General features: G+C 46.1%; 1 protein-coding gene across 1 annotated transcript in view; it reads left to right on the forward strand.

Annotated features, from left to right (window-relative positions):
* The first annotated feature begins 1,120 nt into the window (after window positions 1-1,120).
* ttc27 (tetratricopeptide repeat domain 27) overlaps window positions 1,121-18,730 on the forward strand; it is a 200,682-nt gene continuing 183,072 nt past the window's right edge. The window contains exon 1 of the mRNA XM_080200718.1: window positions 1,121-1,310. Coding sequence (XP_080056844.1) covers window positions 1,175-1,310 — 136 coding nt within the window. The 5' untranslated portion in view covers window positions 1,121-1,174. The remainder of the gene's footprint in view (window positions 1,311-18,730) is intronic.

Raw genomic sequence — 18,730 nt, forward strand, 5'->3', positions numbered from 1 at the left:
TTTTTTACGGAAGGAATTGAAAATAAAAATAAGGATGTTATGATTCATTTATACAGGGCTTTTGTGAGAACACATCTTGAATACTGTATGCAGTTAGATTTCCTTATTTAAGGAAGGATGTAGGGAGACAGTTCAGAGGAGATCCACTAGATTGATATCTGGAATGAGCACGTTGTCTTATGAGGAAAGGTTTCCACTGGAGTTTAGAAGAATGAAGGGTAGCTTCATTTTTTGGGGGGGAGTGGGGGTGTATGTAGTATGATGTAAATATGTTAGGGAATAAAGATATGGGAGGAAATGTAGAGTTAACATCAGAAACATACATGATGCTAATTTTGTAATGATGTCAAGTGACATAACAAAGAAGTAATAGAGATAGCAAGGAAAAGTGCCAACCTCATGGAGAGGCCCAAAAAATATAAGCACTTGTTGCAAATAAAGAGCAATGGTTTTACAAAATAGGCTCAATCAGCACACTTCGCGAGAATAGACAATCTCCAAAACCCTTGTCTAGACACTGATCCATTGAAACATCTCTCCCAAACGCCCCTCTCTCTCACACACACACACACACACACACACACACGCTCCTGGCCGGCGCAGTGATTAGCTCTGCTGCCTCACAGCGCCAGGGACCCAGGTGTGAATCCCGGCTTGTGTTACTGTCTGTGTGGAGTTTGTACGTTTTCCCCGCGTCTGCCTGGGTTTCCTCCGGTTTCCTCTCACAGTCCGAAAGATGTACTGGTTAGGGTGTGCGCTGACTGTGCCAAATTCTACCCCCCCCCCCCCGTCCCCGTCCCCGTGTACCCGAACAGGCGCCGGAGTGTGGCGACTGGGGGATTTCCACAGCGACTTCATCGCAGTGTTAATGTACGCCTACTTGTGACACTAATAAATAAACTTAAGCTTACATTCTCTCTCTCTCTCGCACATTCTCTCTTTCTACTCAATCTCACACTCTTTCCCTTCTTTTCCAATCTTACAATTTCACTCGCTCCCTGAATCTTTCTCACTCTTTCCCCTGTCACTCACTCTCCCTCCTGTCACTCACTCTCCCTCCTGTCACACACTCCCTCTCTCCCTCTCTCTCTCTCTTTACCCAGCTCGCGCTCTCTCTCTCTCTCTCTCTGTGTCATGGCGGCTCTGGCGGTGGAGGAAGCGGCGGCGGCGGCACATGGACTCCAGGCCTGACAGCCTCTCGCACCGGCACCGGGACAGCATGGCGGCGGCGCTGGAGCTGTCGCTACTGCGGGGATTCGGGAGCGGAGCCGGAGCCGCGGTCCGGGAGCAGGAGGCGGCCGGAGAAGGAGGTAAAACCCGAGGAGGAGGAGGAGGAGGAGGAGGCCGGGCCCGAGCCCCCGGAGCCATATCCCTGCTCCCCCCCCCAATCCCCAATCCCCAATCCCCAATCCCGAATCCCGAATCCCAATCCCGTATCTTCCTCAAACTCTCATATCCACCTGATCCCTAATCCTCATCCCTGGAGCCCCCACCTCCACAATCCCAATCCCCGCCCCCTCCCCCATCACTGATCCCTCCCTTCTCTGATCTGCCAGTCCCAATCCCTGATTTCCACCCCCCCATCCCTGATCCTGATCTCTAACCCCATCCTCTCATCCCCAATCAGCCTATCCTGACCTCAACTATGTCCCCTGACCCCCAACCTTGACCCCAAATTCCCCCTGAAACCCCCATATCCCTGCTCCCCACCCCAATCCCAATCCCACCCCAATCCCAATCCCAAATCCCGAGTCCGAGTTCCAAACCCTCTTCAAACCCCCATATCCACCATCCCTGATCCCTAATCCTCATTTCTGAAACCTCCATATCCACAATCCCAATTCCTCCATCACCCCTCCCTTCTCTGGTCAGCCTATCCCAATCCCTAACCCTGATTCCCCCACATCCCAGATCCAAATCTCTGCTCCATCCCCATCCCTAATCCTAATCCGTGGTTCTGATTCCTAACCCCATCCTCCCATTCCCGATCAGCCTCAAGTCCTGATCTCGACCATGTCCCCTGACCCCCAACCCTGAATTGTCCCTGACCTTAAACCCCATTATTGACCTCAATCCCAGCCCCAATCTCGTCCCCCGACCTCTTCCTCCTCGTCCCCTGACCTCTTCCTCCTCCCCAACACCATCCTCAACCCCCTCCTTCAACCCTGATACCCTCCCCTCGACTCCCTCTGCCCAACTTCAACCCCCTCGATGGCCTCAACCCACCAGAATCGGCCGCATTTCCCGACCTCGATCCACACCCCAGACCTTGACCCAAACCCCGGCCCCAGTCACCGACCTTGACCCACACACTGACCTTAGTTTGCCCCCGGACTCAACCCCATCCTCTCTCCTGGAATGCCTCCCCCGACCTCAACTACTTTCCCCGACTACCTCCTTCCCCCGACCCTGATCTCCTCCTGAACCCAATCCCCTCCCTTGGCCCCGAAACCTCCCCCCAACCTAGACCCCGACCTGAACCTAGACCCTTTCCCTCAACATCCTGACCTTGACTCCCTTCTCCCAAACTTGACCCCTTCCCTGACCTTGACCGCCACCATTGACCTCTCTCCCAACCTTGATCCCCTTCACCTGACCTTGACCCCGCTCTCCCTGACCTTCAACCCATTCCCCCGATCTTGATCCTGCCCCCACCTCAAGGCCCTCCCTGACCTCAAACCACTTCCCCTGACTTCAACCCCCTTCTCCTGATCTTGACCCTCTTCCTCAACCTCCACGCTCTTCCGCTGACCTTGATACCCTCCTCTTCAACCTCGACCTCTCCCCTTGATCTGCCCTTCCAAGCTTTACCCCCTCAACCTTACTCCTAACACCAGCCACCCCTCCCTTTCCTACTCTTTGTATCTGATATCAGATCCTTTCTGCCATCTTCCAGCAGTGCTTTTGTTAACATACTAAAGTTTAGTTTTGTTTATTTATTAGTCACAAGTAGGCTTATGTTAACACTGCAATGAGGTTACTATGACACTCTGGCACCTGCACGGAGGGAGAATTTAGCATGGCCAATGCACCTCACCAGCACGTCATTTGGACTGTGGGAGGAAACCGGAGGAAACCCACGCAGTCACGGGGAGAATGTGCAAACTCCGCTCAGTGACCCAGGCTGAGAACCGAATCCAGATCCCTGGCGCTGTAAGGCAGCAGTGCTAACCACTTTGCCACCATGTCGCACTAAACCTATGAACGGCCTAAACTGGAGTGTCCAGGGTGTGATTTGTGAACTGTGAGGAGGACGGTATAGATTTCAAGAGGTCATAAACATGCTGGTGAAATTGGCAGTCATGTGGTTGATGAAGTTTTACACAGCGGATATGAAGTGATACAGTTTGGCAGGAGAGGTAATATAAAAATCAAGGACGCAGTTTTAAAAGAGTTGTTGGAACAGAAAAACCTGGGAACATCTGTGTGAAAATGATTAAAGGTGGCAGGTTAGGCTGCGAAGGTAGTTAATAAGGCATGAAGACTCTGGGGTTTATCAGTTGAGGTGTAGAGTACAAAAGCAAAGACATTCTAGTGAACCTTTATAAAACTGTGGTTCAGCCTCAGCTGTAGTGTGGGGTTTCGGTTCTGGACTCTGCCCTTTGTAAAGCAAGTGAAGATATTGGAGGACGTGCTGTAAAAATTTGCGAGAAGGGTCTCAGGGTCGAGCACTTGGATGGACTGGAGAAGCTGGGATTGTTCTTGGAGAAGACAAGATTCAGAGAAGATTTTAAATTTAAACTCAGTGGGGACCCAGACAGAGTGGGTAGAGACCAAAGGTCTTAGGTTTAAAGGTAATTGACAGAAAAACCATGAGAAAACATTTTATTTTGTTCATATCTGGAATTGAGGGAAAATTTCCAGGGTTATGGGGATAGGACAGGGAGTGGGACCGGCTCTTGCAAAGAACGAGAGGATGCTGGAAAAACTTAGTGGATCTGACAGCGTCTGTAAGAAGAGAAAGCAGAATTAACATATCGAGTCCTTTTGTCTCTGTCAGAACTAAAGAAAGGAAGAATATGCTAGATTTTAAAGTGTAGCTGTGAGAGATTTCAACAAAAATGTAGCAACTTTAAGAACAAAAGCCAGATGGCTTGGTCATAGAGGTTTACAGCATGGAAACAGGCCCTTTGGCCCAACTTGTCCATGCCGCCCTTTTTTTTAACCACTAAGCTAGTCCCAATTGCCCACATTTGGCCCCTATCCTCCTATACCCATCTCACCCATGTAATTGTCTAAATGCTTTTTAAAAGACAAAATTGTACCCACCTCTACTGCTATCTCTGGCAGCTTGTTCCAGACACTCACCAAACTCTGTATGAAAAAACTGCCCCCTAGACCCTTTTGTATCTCTCCCCTGTCACCTTAAACCTATGCCCTCTAGTTTTCGACTCCCCCACCTTTGAGAAAAGATGTTGACTATCTAGCTGATCTATGCCCCTCATTATTTTATAGACCTCTATAAGATCACCCCTAAGCCTCCTACGCTCCAGGGAAAAAAAACTCCCAGTCTATCCAACCTTTCCTTATAACTCAAACCCTGTTACGCACTGAGGTAAAACATTTACGGGATATTTTATAAAAGAAAGGGGGTTAAGATGGAGGAGAAAGATCACAATCTAAAGTTATTGAACTTAACATTGAGTATGTTGCAGCCCTCTGGACTCGATTAGAAGATGAGCTGCTGCTCCTCCAGCCTGCATCGGGCTTCACTGGAGCATTGCAGCACAGTAAGAAGTCTTGCAACACCACTTTAAAGTCCAACAGGTTTATTTGGTAGCACAAGCCACTAGCTTTTGGAGTGCTGCAGCAGGCCAGGGGCAGACATGAGAGCAAGGTACTGAATTAAAATGGCATGCAACAGGAAGGTTAGGGTAATGCTTGCAAAGTGAGTGAAGGTGCTCCACAAAGTGGTCACCCAGCCTGTGCTTAGTCTCCCCAATGTAGAGGAGACCACACTGGGAGCAGTGTATACAAGACTAAATTGAAGGAAATACGAGTGAAATGCTGCTTAGCCTGAAAGGAGTGTTTGGGGCCTTGAGTGGTGAGGAGGGAGGAGGTAAAGAGGCAGGCGTTACATCTTCTGCAATTACAAGGGAAGGTGCTGTGAGAACGGGATGGAGAGTTGGGGCTGATGGAGGAGTGGACTAGGGTGTTACAGAGCGAGCGGTCCCTACAGAATGCTGACGGGAGGGGGGTGAGGGGAAGATGCATGTCGTGGCGGCATCATGCTGGAGTTGACAGAAATGATGGTCAATGAACCTTTTAATGCAGAGGCTGGTGGGGTGGAAAGTGAGGACAAGGGGGATCCTGTTATGATTCTGGGAGGGAAGGGAAGGGGTGAGGGCAGAGGTGTGGGAAATGGGTTGAACCCAGTTGAGTGCCCCTTAACCAGAGTGGGGGTAAACCTCACTTAACGAAAAAGGTAGACGTGTCAGAAGTACCTTTTTCAGACATGGCGAGGTGGAGAATGGGATGGAGCCCTTATAGGGAGTGACTATAAAATCATTTAACTTCCAAGTGAAACCGGCACAGTAATTCCTGAAGAATATTCCAACATTTGTCAATGCTGGCCAATCCAAAAGTAAACTTGCTCTTTCATTGCAATCACAGTTTAGTGTTAATATCCAGCTGCTGCGGTGTCTCATAGACCCTACGTTTAGCAGCACAGTCAGGAGAGATGGTGACTTGGCTGAACTGCACACTTTGTAACATAAATGTAAAGGTTATTTATATATCTTGTCTATTGAGGTGCAGAAGAAATTCATCCATCACAGAGTGCAGGAACGTCGCTGTGTATTGCTGCTCTGACTGGGGTTCCACTGTGGACTGGGTTTCCCTGTGGACAGCTGGGCTGCGTGAACAGTTTTAAACATGCCTTTGACTGCCACTGGAGAACCCGATGGACATTATTTGCAAATAGAAATTATACAAGGAGGCAGGGGTGGTGGTTGGTTGTGTAGGGGTAGAGAGAAACCAGCTATATGACTGTCAGCAACCATTGCTTCACACACCTTGTAAATAAACACTCACAGTTGATTTACCAGCACATCCTTGAAATGTACAGGGGTATATTACAGTTGGAAAAGCATGATTACAGGTCAGCACTGTTATCATGAAATAAACACAGCAAGTGCTGGAAACCTCAGCAGGTCTGGCAGCATTTTGTCATCGGACTGAAGAGGATATATCGGACTTGAAACATCAACTTTTTCTCTCTCCAGCCAGACCTGCTGAGGTTTTCCGGCACTTCCTGTTTTTATTTCAGATCTCCAGCTTTTGCAATAATTTTCTGTTATTTTAGCACTATAATTATCACAGTTTCTGCCCTCCTTTTCTCAGGTTATCTACATTTTGCATTTTTCATAAAATGTGGGCTGCTGTCTCTTTTGTTTTAATCTGTAAATAACGTGCTCTTCATTTTGTCAAAGGTTGATCGGCGTGGAGAGTCAGTAAGATCGTGAGAGAGGCAGGGTCTGTGTCAGGTTTCTCGCCTCTCGTGATCTAACTGGCCCTGAATTGCTGGCGTCATCAGCTGATTTAAAATATTTAAATCTTGATTTAAATGTTATAAGTGAGCCTGGGACGTAATCATTTGAGCTCACTTATCTTAACGGCCTCGCTGGTGGAGGTTCTCACTGGTGAGATCACTGTGTACACATTACACAGTGCGCTGGGAGATCATGCACATGCACAGTGGCACCCTTTAGCACTCATCAGCTGGCTTCCTGGTGCGAACAGACCCCATCCACCCCCCTCCCTACTGACGAGAATCACACTGCCTCATTTTTTTCTCAAAGTGGCATAAGATTTGATTTTTTCTCACTGATAAGATGAGTGTGATTCTTTCCTGTTTTCACCGTTGTTTGGCACTTAAGATCGCCCCTGTGGCCTTGTTATAGTGATGATGTGAACTAGGCTTGTAATGTAAACCTAGCTGCTCAGTTCCTCCCAGTTTAATTGCTGTTTACAAATGAGATGGAATTTGCTAATAATATAAACTTAGCCAGTTAAAGAAACTGGAATCTTGCATTTATGTAACACCTTTCATAACCTCCGGGCAGCCCAAAGCTGTTCAAAGCTAATTGGGTACTTGTTTAAGGTGTAATGTATGGAACAATGCAGCTAATTTGCACACAAGAAGGTCTCACAAACTGCAATGTAGTCGTAACCAGATCATTTTAGGGAAAGATGTAGCTTTCAGAAGAAAGTAAGTGAAGAGGCATTTTGCTGAATCTCCTTTCAAGAGATTAAGTAAGTGGGACACAAAGGGACAATTTATTCATGGCCGATCCACCTAACTTGCACATCTTTGGAGTGTGGAAGGAAATCGGAGCACCCGGAGGAAACCCATGCAGACATGGGAAGAGCGTAAAACTCCACACAGACAATCACCCAAGGCTGGAATTGAACCTGGGTTCCTGGTTATGTCAGACAGCAGTGCTAACTGCTGTGCTGCCCCCTGTGCCACCATACCACCCCCATTTTTAAAAGGTTTACTTGTGCGTGCTGCCTGTTATTTCCTTAAGGTGCTTCACATGCTGAAACCTCACTGCTTTACTGAACTAAATGGTAAACCAGTGTAGCCATCAAGATGCACTGAAACTTGCAAAGATTCCCAAAATGGCTTATGTCTGTTGGAAGACTGAAATTGTCAAATGTCGTCCCATTTGGTAATGCCTAAAACTACTGGCTGTTCATTTACAGTAGATGATCGGCAGAAGATACAACAGACCACTGTGATATATAGTGTACGTAGAATTGTACAATACATTAAATTAAAATTACGTTTTCTTATCCCAGCCCTATTAGGCAATATCTTGTCATGATGCAGTGTTCAGCCGCAATTAAATTAGAGCAGCATGGACTATATTGTAAAAAGCCAGATTAATGCATCAGTCAGGTTGTAAAATACATTTCCTGTCTTCAGTGCGATTGGTGATGGAATACCTACAGTGACATCCCAAACACATCCCCTCAGAGGCCCATTATTGCAGTTCTTAATAGTGGGGTTATAAGTGAGACAATTAATCTCTGAACAGCCATTTCATTTTTCATCACAGTTAGTGGAGTTCGGCAGAGAGTTGTATTCCTCTGCTATTTGATCCTGCCATACAAAGTCTTGTTGGGGACGAATTTTCCCATTGCGCCCACCACTGGAACTCTAGCAGGCAAGGTGCAGACCATGGAAAGGTCTGGTTTCTGGTGACGATGGGCCAGAAAATTCTGCCCATAGTCTTAACAGGGTTCCAATTCAATTTTGAAATAGGGTGGAGTCCGTGATTGGGTAGGTGGTCTGTATTAGGAAAGGTTTTGCAGGTTCTCATTTGATGCAAACCCTCTTAAATGTGTAGATACTTCCTTTTCAAAATTCTGTCGGTTTCGTTTTGCCAGTGAAAGTCTACTTCACCGATGTCACGCTGCTTCCATTTCACCTGAAATCTTGTTCAAGGGCAAAGAATTTATTATTCTGGATTTAACATGTCAGCTTCTCCTTTGATGTAGATACGTTATCTTAACACTTTAGTCAATTTGGAAAGTGACTTTGAATTGTCAGATGCTCCGATGTTAAGATGGGTGGAGAAGAGGATTAAACGCCATGTACTTTCTTTTTAAAATGAAGGGCCGCACCTCATTTAAATGAATGACCGTTTTCTCTCTCTCCACTGGATTGTCTGTGAAGGATGTTTGAGTAGTTCCGGACAGTCTTTAAGTAATGCTTGTAGATAAAGTCTAAAGTGGAAAACTTCACTTGACCATAGTTTGCCTGCTGTGAGTGGTCAAAAGTCACTCCTGTGCTGAAGCAATAATGTGTTCTTGTAAGGTTGAGACTAGGGGAGATTCTTGATGTGAAATAGAGGGTCCTTCATGCTGTGCAGGGTTTGATTAGGGAGCACCCACAGCCCTTAAATGAAAATACTATTTTCATTCACCAGCGGTGACCTTGCACTGTTGTGCTGTCCATGTAACAGTGTAATAAATGAAGGAAAGAAGACTTTAGCATTTCTTTCTCAGACCATAAATGTAGACTTGTCACATCAATAACTGTAAAGGAGCTATGTGCTATAAATGAGGTCTAACATTTTAACTGGGGGATGACCTGAAATGCTTGCCTATTGCTTTTTCTGCTAGCAGAATTCAGTTTTAGCAACCTTATCAATCAGATTTTTAACAAAAAGTAATGTAGGCTATTGAATTCCCAAGGTTGAACTGTGGAAAGTAGTGTTTTTTTTTGCTTAAGAATGAAGTGACATATTGTAATTGAGTTTACAGTGAATTAAGCAGAGATTATGGTTTTACTATTCAACACAGAAAATGTAATGTTAATCTTCCCATCAGAAAGTGTGACCTTCTTTAAAAACGAGGGAGACCCGACAGGTCTAAGATTCACTAATGCACCATGAAATATGCTCAGCACTTGGGAGTCCTGAGAGTTAAAATCCCAGTGGATGATGTTATTACTGTGCACACCAGGAGGCTCTCCCCTAGTTTGGGCATGCATAGCTCCAAAGAAGCTTGATACCATCTGAGGCAAAGCAACCTGCTTGACTGGCACCCCATCTTGAGCATTCATTCCTTCCATCATCACGGAACAGTGGCAGCAATGTGTACCACCTATAACGTGCACTTCAACAACTTGCCATGGTTTCTTTAAGAGCACTTTCCTAACCCATGTCCTCTATCACCTACAACATAAGAATATATGAATCAGGAGCAGGAATCAGCCATTTGGCCTCTCAATCCTGCTCCGCCCTTCAGTAAGATCATGGCTGATCTGATTGTGGTCTCAGATCCGCATTCCTGTTCCCCCCTGATAACCTTTGACTCCCTTGTTAGCTGAGAATCTCTATCACTGCCTTAAAATATTAAATGATCCTGTCCCCGCTTTTTTTTGGGGGGGAAGAAGGTTCCAAAGACAGATGACCGTCTGAGAGAGAAAAAATTCTCCTCATCTCTGTTTTAAATGGAAGACCCCTTTAACTTTAAAACATATGTCCGAGTTTTAGTCTCTCCCACGAGGGAAAATATCCTTTCAGCATCCACCCAGTTAATTCCCCTCAGGATTTTAATAAGTTCACCTCTTATTCTTCTAAACTCCAACGGATACAGGCCTGAGCAACTCAACCTTACCTCATGAAAATACCACTCCCTCCAGCCCTCATCACAGGAGTAAATTGGGTGAACATTCCTAGAACTGCTTCTAATTCATTTATATCCTTTCTTAAGTAAGGAGACCAAAACTGTACAGACTGTGCTCCAGATCTGGTCTTATCCACACCCTGTACAACTATAGCAAAACACCCTTACTTTTGTATTCCATTCCCCTTGCAACAAACAACTGCTGCCTCACAGTGCCAGGGACCAGGGTTCATAAGAACATAAGAAATAGGAGCAGGAGTAGGCCATCTAGCCCTTCGAGCCTGCCCCGCCATTCAGTAAGATCATGGCTGATCTGTCGCTGCTCAGTTCCACTTTCCCGCCCTCTCCCCATAACCCTTAATCCCCTCTCTTATCAAAAACCCATCAACCCGCGTCTTAAAAATATTTAGTGACGCAGCCTCCACCACTTCAACGGGCAGAGAATTCCAGAGATTCACCACCCTTTGAGTGAAGAAGTTCCTCCTCAACTCCGTTCTAAACCGCCCCCTTTTATCTTGAGGCTGTGCCCCCTAGTCCTACTGTCTTTTTTGAGCGGGAAGAGTCTCTCCACCTCTATCCTATCCATCCCATTCATCATCTTATACGTCTCAATGAGATCTCCCCTCATTCTTCTAAACTCTAACGAGTACAAGCCCAGTTTATTCAGCCTCTCCTCATAGCTCAACCCCCTCAACTCCGGTATCAGCCTAGTAAACCTCCTCTGCACTCCCTCCAAGGCCAAAATATCTTTGTGCAGGTGTGGCGCTCAAAACTGCACACAGTACTCCAGCTGCGGCCTCACCAATGCCCTATACAGCTGCAGCAAGACCTCCCTACTTTTATATTCAATCCCCCTCGCTATGAAGGCCAGCATCCCATTCGCCTTCCTGACCACCTGCTGCACCTGTAAGCTGGGTTTTTGCAACTCATGCACAAGGACCCCGAGGTCCCTCTGCACCGTCGCCTGCTGCAGTTTTTCGCCCCATAAGTAATAGTCCTTCCTACCATTCTTCCTACCAAAGTGGACCACCTCACACTTGCCAACATTAAATTCCATTTGCCATTTCCTGGCCCATTTGCCCAGCCTATCTAGATCCTTCTGCAGACTCTCCACACCCTCCGCACAATTTGCCGTTCCCCCAATCTTGGTGTCATCAGCAAATTTCGACACCCTACACTCGGTTCCCTCCTCCAGATCATCTATATAAATGGTAAAAAGCTGAGGCCCCAGCACTGACCCCTGGGGCACTCCACTAGTCACCATCCGCCAGTCCGAATAGCACCCGTTGACCCCCACTCTCTGCCTCCTATTTGACAACCAATCCTCTATCCACACTAACACCCTGGTTTGGTCACTGTCTGTGTGGAGTTTGCATATTCTGCCCGTGTCTGAGTGCGTTTCCTTCGGGTGCTCCGGTTTCCTTCCACAGTATGAAAGATGTGCTGATTAGGTGCATTGACCATGCTAAATTCTCCCTCAATGTACCCAAACAGGCGACTAGGATTTTTCACAGTAACTTCATTACAGTGTAAATGTAAGCCTACTTGTGACTAATAAATAAACTTTAACTTAGCATTCCATTTGCCTTCATAATCATTTGCTTTATCTGCATACTTATGTTTTGTGGTTCATATAAAAGATTTTGTGAAGTTCATTTGCCCACTATTGTGAGAGCACATAAGTGGGAGCAGGAGAGGTGGTTTAAATAAAATACTGATAAAGGATTTAACTTTACATTCTTGGTGCTGACAATTCACGTCATGACTTTGGTCTTCCACTTCGGAAGTGGAGATCATGGCAATGTTAGAAAGAGATAAATTAAAAAAGAAAGTATTATTTATAACAGTAGTGTTTGTGTGTGTAAAATATGAATCATTCATTTGGTGTCTAGGTAAGACTTTCATTTTAATATTTGTTCATGGAAACTGAGCATCTCTGGCTAGGCTGACACATTTGTTACTTATCCCTTTATTGCCCTAGAGAAGGTGACAGTGAGCTACTTTGTTGAACCACTTTGCTTTGTTGAAGCAAAGTTCAACTTTACTGAGTCCATGTAATGGAGGTAGACCCCTCAGTATTAGGAAGAGTGTTCCAGAATTTGGACCCAGCGACAATGCAGCAACAGCGATATATATTTCCATGTCAGGTGTGGTGTGACTTGGAGGCAATCTTGCAAGGTAATGGTGTTCCCTTGCTGCCCTTATCCTAGGCAGTAGAGGTCACGGGTTTAGAAGATGCTGTCGAAGGAACCTTGGTGAGTTGCTGATGTGCATCTTGTAGATGGTACACACAGTGCGCCTGTGGTGAAGGGAGAAAATGTTTAAGGTGGTAGATGGTGTGCCAATCAAGGGGGTAGCTTTGTCTTGAATGGTGTTGAATTTGAATGTTGTTGGAGCTGCACCCATCCAGGCAAGTGGAGAGTGTTCCATCACTTCTCGGCTTTTTGGCTAGGATCAGGTGTGATGTTGACGTGCTGCGCTTGGTTGAAGTCATTAGGTTACATTTCAGCTTCATTTGAAGCAGTTTTTTAAAGTGGCGTCTCGGCCTTTTGGCTAAGATGCAAATGAGATCAAGCCTTGGAGGAGGAGCTACACCTACTCCAATCAGCTTGGATCATGTAGGTCAAGCCCAAGACAGGAGGTGAGAGCCCTGTTTCGTCAGCTTGGATTGGGAATGTCTCAACTTGTTGGGACTCTGAATTGGCTTTAATTTCACTTGATTGGATTGGAATAAAGTTAAAAAAAAGTGGAGAGTGTTCCATCACATTCCTGACTTGTGCCTTGTAGATGGTGGGCAGGCTTTGGGGAGTCAGGAAGTGAGTTATTTGCCCCAGAATTTCCAGCCTCAGACTTACTGTTCTAACCACAGTGTTTATATGGCTGGTCCAGTTCAGCTTCTGGTTGATAGTAGCCCACAGTGATCGCATGTTTAAAAAAAAACCTGATTAATACCATTTGATTTCTTAAAAGCAACATATGCTTTATTAAAAATAGAATCTTTGACTTCATCCACTGAGGGAGTCAATGTTGCTGTTTGTCCCATTAGACTCTCGATTAATCACGAACTCTGAGGCGCAGTCACTGCACGCTGCGGTGGAATATATTTGTATGAGTAAAAAATTTTTACAGTCTCCAAATGAAAATGACATGCTGAAGGTTTAAATAACTATTTGCCAGTGATTGTTGGTTTAAGGTAGACTAAGCACATTCTATGGTATAGAGTTTTTCTGTTATGTATTTTAAGCCAGCATGGTGTTTCATTTTCAGGTGCAAATAAGAATTAGCTGCAATAAGAACTGTTTCTTCTTTGAAGTTGCTTTATCTGCTTGTTGCCCCGCCTGGGCTGGAGGGCAGCACCAATCAATCTACGTCTCTTATTTTTGTTTTGGGTAGGGGGAGAAGGTGGGTTGCATGGTTGTAATAGTGTGACTCAGAGTGCTATATTGCAATCATTACCAACACATGGGGATTATCTGCTTAGTCCCTCATTTGCTGTTTGTGAGACTTTGCTATGCGTAAATTGGCTGCTATGTTTGCCTTCAGGTGTAATTTGTTGGGAACAGGTTGAGGCACCATTTACTGGGGTAAACTAGAGCACTTTATATGATGTTGATGTTTTACATCTGGGGCTGGATGTCTGGTTTTGTTAACATTCTTCAGTGTTTCTCATTGTAGCTTGTGGCTCAATAGAAAACTAAAATTTCATTTGTTTAAAAAAAAACAAGGGTTCCTGTCAGGGCCTCAGTTAGTTATATAAAACTGAAGGAGCTCAGATTGACTTTCACTCTGGACTGAATTAGCTGATTTCAATTGTGGTGGGAGCAGAAGTGTCATTTTATAAAATGTTTTTAGGTTGTGGCAATGCTGACACAGTCAGTTATTGTTGTGGCACAGCATTAGCGCTGCTGCCTCGCAGCGCCAGGGACCTGGGTTCAATTCCAGTCTTGGGGTGACTATCTGTGTGGAGTTTGCACATTCCCCCATATCTGTGTGGGATTCCTCCAGGTGCTCCGGTTTCCTTCCACAATCCAAAGATGTGCAGGTTAGATTGATTGGCCATACTATATTGCCAGTTAGTATCCCGAGGACAAGGAGGGTAAATACATGAGGTTACGGGGATGGGGTCTGGGTGGGATTGTTGTCAGTGTATGCTCAGTGGGCCAAATGGCCTTCTGCACTGCAGGGATTCTGTATTGCTGGTGTGATCTTTGGCCAGGCCTCAGGTTGTAGGGGGAGATCCAGTTCGGGACCAATAACTTTTTTTTAAAGTGGACACAAGTTTGAGATTAGGGCATTTATTAAATGAATGAAGCCACGAAGTTCCTAGTGTTTTGAACAAACAAAAGTAAACTTTACTGTACAAGCTCAGGAAGATAAAACAATTTATAATATTTATCTTATACTCTAATAGCCAGGTATGATGTCTTCTTCTTGAGCAAACCCTTGGAGTTGAGATTGACTTACTTCTATACTAAAAATGAGTGCTCAGCTGACTGAGGGTCCTGATATATGACCTACAGTCTTTGTCACAACTGGGGCAGGGGGTGGATGGAGGAGTGGGTGGGTGGACTGCCTGTGTTGCCATGCGTTCCTTTTGCTGTTGACTCTGGGAGGAACTCTTCAGCCACACGAGAAGGTGATTAAGGAGGATTCTTGCGATGACCTTTCCCGTGGCCCACAGCAGGGAAATTCCTGTGCTTGCTGCAGTTAGACGTGTCACCGTTTTTGATTACTGCATCTCTGAGATTTCCTGACATGTTCTGCTCCTTCCAGGTAAGGAGAAAGAAGTAATGTATTCACACCAATAGTGCTTCTCTGCCATGTTTTAATGCTTGGGTGAGGACTCCATCTGTTTCTGATGCCTTGTTGTTCTTTAGCTTTGGATGGCCTTTTCTACCTCCTGCCATGTTGAAACAGTGATGGGTAGCATGCAGTGGGATGGAGTGGAGGACTCTCACATTGACGACAGGATCTCTGTTCAGGAAGTCTTCAGAGAGCCCCTTGCTGCTGACTGCCTCTCTGTTCTTGGTAAACACTTCTCTGTTTTTGGCTAGCAGTGAGGTGGAACCCACAGTGGTTGGGTGCTTGGGCCATGGGTGGTCTTGACTGCACTAAAGAAACCTTGTGTGTCATGGTTATTGGCTAACTACTGGATCTAATGCACTTCCTCCACCCACTATCTGTTCTTTAGGTTGAGAGTTTTTTGCTTGACCTCAGCCTTAGCTTGTCTTGCTTTTTTGCTGTGGAGTTGGGTTGCTAGTTCAACTTCAGAAAAGTCTTACGTTTGCGGTTTACCAATTCCTGGATCTCCTGGTTTTTCTCATCAAACCAGTCTTGGTGTTTCCTGGTGGAATGACCAAGCATCTCTTTGTAAGTGCTGACAATAGAGACCTTGAGGGCAGATCAGGCACTGTGCACACTCTGGGTTGCTGGGGGTCATCAGGTAGGCAGTAGGGTGTATGTGCGGGTGATGTGCATGTAAATGAATAGGTGAACTGTGGTTTGACACCATACTACCCAATAAAGGATAGATGTGGCTAAACCCAATTCATGGATTCCTCAACAACCCATCAGATGTTTGTCACATAGAATCATAGAATCGCCGCAGTGTTGAAGGAGGCCATTCTGCCTATCAAGCCTGTATCGACAATAATCCCACCAAGGTCCTAATCCGCGAATCCCATGTATTTGCCTTGCTAATCTCCCTGACACCAAGGGGCAATTTTGCATGGTCAATGAACCTACCACATACATCTTTCGACAATGGGAGGAAACCGGAGAGAACATGCAAACTCTATACAGAGGGTAACCCGAGGCTGGAACTGAACCCGGGTCCCTGGCACTGTGAGGCAGCAGTGCAAACCACTGTGCCACCATATCGCCCATTGTGAGCCAACTAATCTCACCAAAACTTTGTCTTTCTCAGGAGGGTTTCCAATCTTCATATTTGAAGACCTCTCCTTGGAATTCTGTCCAAATGCTGCTGCCTGACGGCTTCAGAGTGGCCCACCTCACTGGGTTTCAATCTTGCATCCCAATGTTCCCTTCTTCTGGATGTCCAAGTACACTTGAATGTTATCTTGCAAGCACAATTTGAGATCTTGGGCTGGGTCATGCAGAACACCACTGCTTCAAAGTGGTACTTCTGCCCTAACAGCCTGCAGCACGGAGTGGCGTTGTGGTGGAATCTGTGGTACATAAGAACATAAGAAATAGTAGCAGGAGTAGGCCATCTAGCCCTTTGAGCCTGCCCCGCCATTCAGTAAGATCATGGCTGATCTGTCGTGTCTCAGTTCCACATCCCCGCCCTCTCCCCATAACCCTTAATCCCCTTGCCTATCAAAAACCTATCAACCCGCGTCTTAAAAATATTGAGCGAGGCAGCCTCCACCACTTCAACGGGCAGAGAATTCCAGAGATTCACCACCCTTTGAGTGAAGAAGTTCCTCCTCGACTCCGTTCTAAACTGCCCCCCTTTATCTTGAGGCTGTGCCCTCTAGTCCTACTGTCCTTTCTGAGCGGGAAGAGCCTCTCCACCTCTATCCTATCCATCCCCTTCATCATTTTATATGTCTCAATGAGATCTCCCCTCATTCTTCTAAACTCTAACGAGTACAAGCCTAGTTTATTCAGCCTCTCCTCATAGTTCAACTCCCTCAACTCTGGTATCAGCCTAGTAAACCTCCTCTGCACTCCCTCCAAGGCCAAAATATCCTTATGTAAGTGCGGTGACCAAAACTGCACACAGTACTCCAGCTGCAGCAAGACCTACCTACTTTTATATTCAATCCCCCTCACTATGAAGGCCAGCATCCCATTCGCCTTCCTGACCACCTGCTGCACCAGTAGGCTGCGTTTTTGCGACTCATGCGCAAGGACCCCGAGGTCCCTCTGCACCGTCGCATGCTGCAGTTTTTCGCCATGTAAGTAATAGTCCTTCCTACCATTATTCCTACCAAAGTGAACAACCTCACATTTGCCAACATTAAATTCCATTTGCCAGTTCCTGGCTCATTCGCCCAGCCTATCTAGATCCTTCTGCAGACTCTCCACACCCTCCGCACAATTTGCCGTTCCACCAATCTTGGTGTCATCAGCAAATTTCGACACCCTACACTCGGTTCCCTCCTCCAGATCATCTATATAAATGGTAAATAGCTGAGGCCCCAGCACCGACCCCTGGGGCACTCCACTAGTCACCAACCGCCAATCCGAATAGCACCCATTGACCCCCACTCTCTGCCTCCTATTTGACAGCCAATCCTCTATCCACGCTAACACCCTACCCCCAACTCCATGCCCCCTGACTTTCTGTAATAACTTCTTGTGAGGCACCTTATCAAACGCCTTCTGAAAATCAAGAAACACCATATCCACCAGCTCTCCTCTATCCACCGCCCTAGACACATCCTCATAGAACTCCAGTAAATTTGTCAGACACGACTTCCCCTTAACGAAACCGTGCTGCGTCTGCTCTATCAAACAATTCTCCTCAAGATGCCTTGCTATTTTCTCCTTGATCACGGATTCTAACATTTTACCTACAACAGACGTTAAACTAACCGGCCTATAATTCCCTGCCTTTTGCCTGCCACCCTTCTTAAACAACGGCGTAACATTAGCCGTTTTCCAATCTTCTGGCACTTCCCCGGAATCCAGCAACGTTTGGAAAATAATCACCAAGGCATCCACTATCACCTCCACCATTTCTTTCAGAACCCTTGGATGCATTCCATCTGGTCCTGGGAACTTGTCCACAATCAGTCCCTCCAGTCTGTCGAGCACCGCCTCTCTAGTAACAATAATATCATTCAGGCCCTCCACTCCCACCATCTTTCCATCGCTAACACCCGGCAAATTATTCACGTCCTCCTTCGTGAAGACCGAAACAAAAAAGTTATTCAAGGCCTCCGCCATTTCCCCATCCCCTACCACTAAGTCCCCCTTCTCATCCTCTAAGGGTCCAACGTTCACCCTAGCCAGCCTCTTCCTTTTTATATATTTATAAAAACTCTTGCTATCCTTTTTTATATTAAGCGCTAGCCCAGCTTCATAGTTTATCCTACCCTTCTTTATCAACTTCTTTGTCATTCTTTGTTGACATTTAAACCTCTCCCAATCCTCTTCTCGCCCACTACTCTTAGCTACTCTAAACGCATCCGCTTTTAATTTAACACTTTCCTTCACCTCCTTCGTTATCCACGGCTGATTATCTCTCCTCCTACGATCCTTTTTAACCATCGGAATAAATTTCTGCTGAGCACCAAGAAAGATCTCCTTAAAGATCCTCCACTGCTCCTCAGCAGACCTACCTTCCAACACACTCCCCCAATCAACATTCGCCAATTCCTTTCTCATCCCATCGTACTCCCCTCTGTTCAAACAAAGGACACATGTCCGGGAACCCACTTTCTCCTCCTCCATCTGCATCAGAAACTCCACCATACAATGATCACTGTTCCCAATAGGATCCTTCACCACAAGGTCCCTAATTCTACCCGCCTCATTACATAACACCAGATCCAAGATAGCTCACTCCCTCGTCGGCTCCAACACACACTGTTCAAGGAAACTATCCCGGCAGCATTCC

The sequence above is a fragment of the Carcharhinus amblyrhynchos genome, chromosome 12 (assembly GCF_965287045.1).
Source record: "Carcharhinus amblyrhynchos chromosome 12, sCarAmb.v2.hapA, whole genome shotgun sequence".
Lineage (NCBI taxonomy): Eukaryota > Metazoa > Chordata > Chondrichthyes > Carcharhiniformes > Carcharhinidae > Carcharhinus > Carcharhinus amblyrhynchos.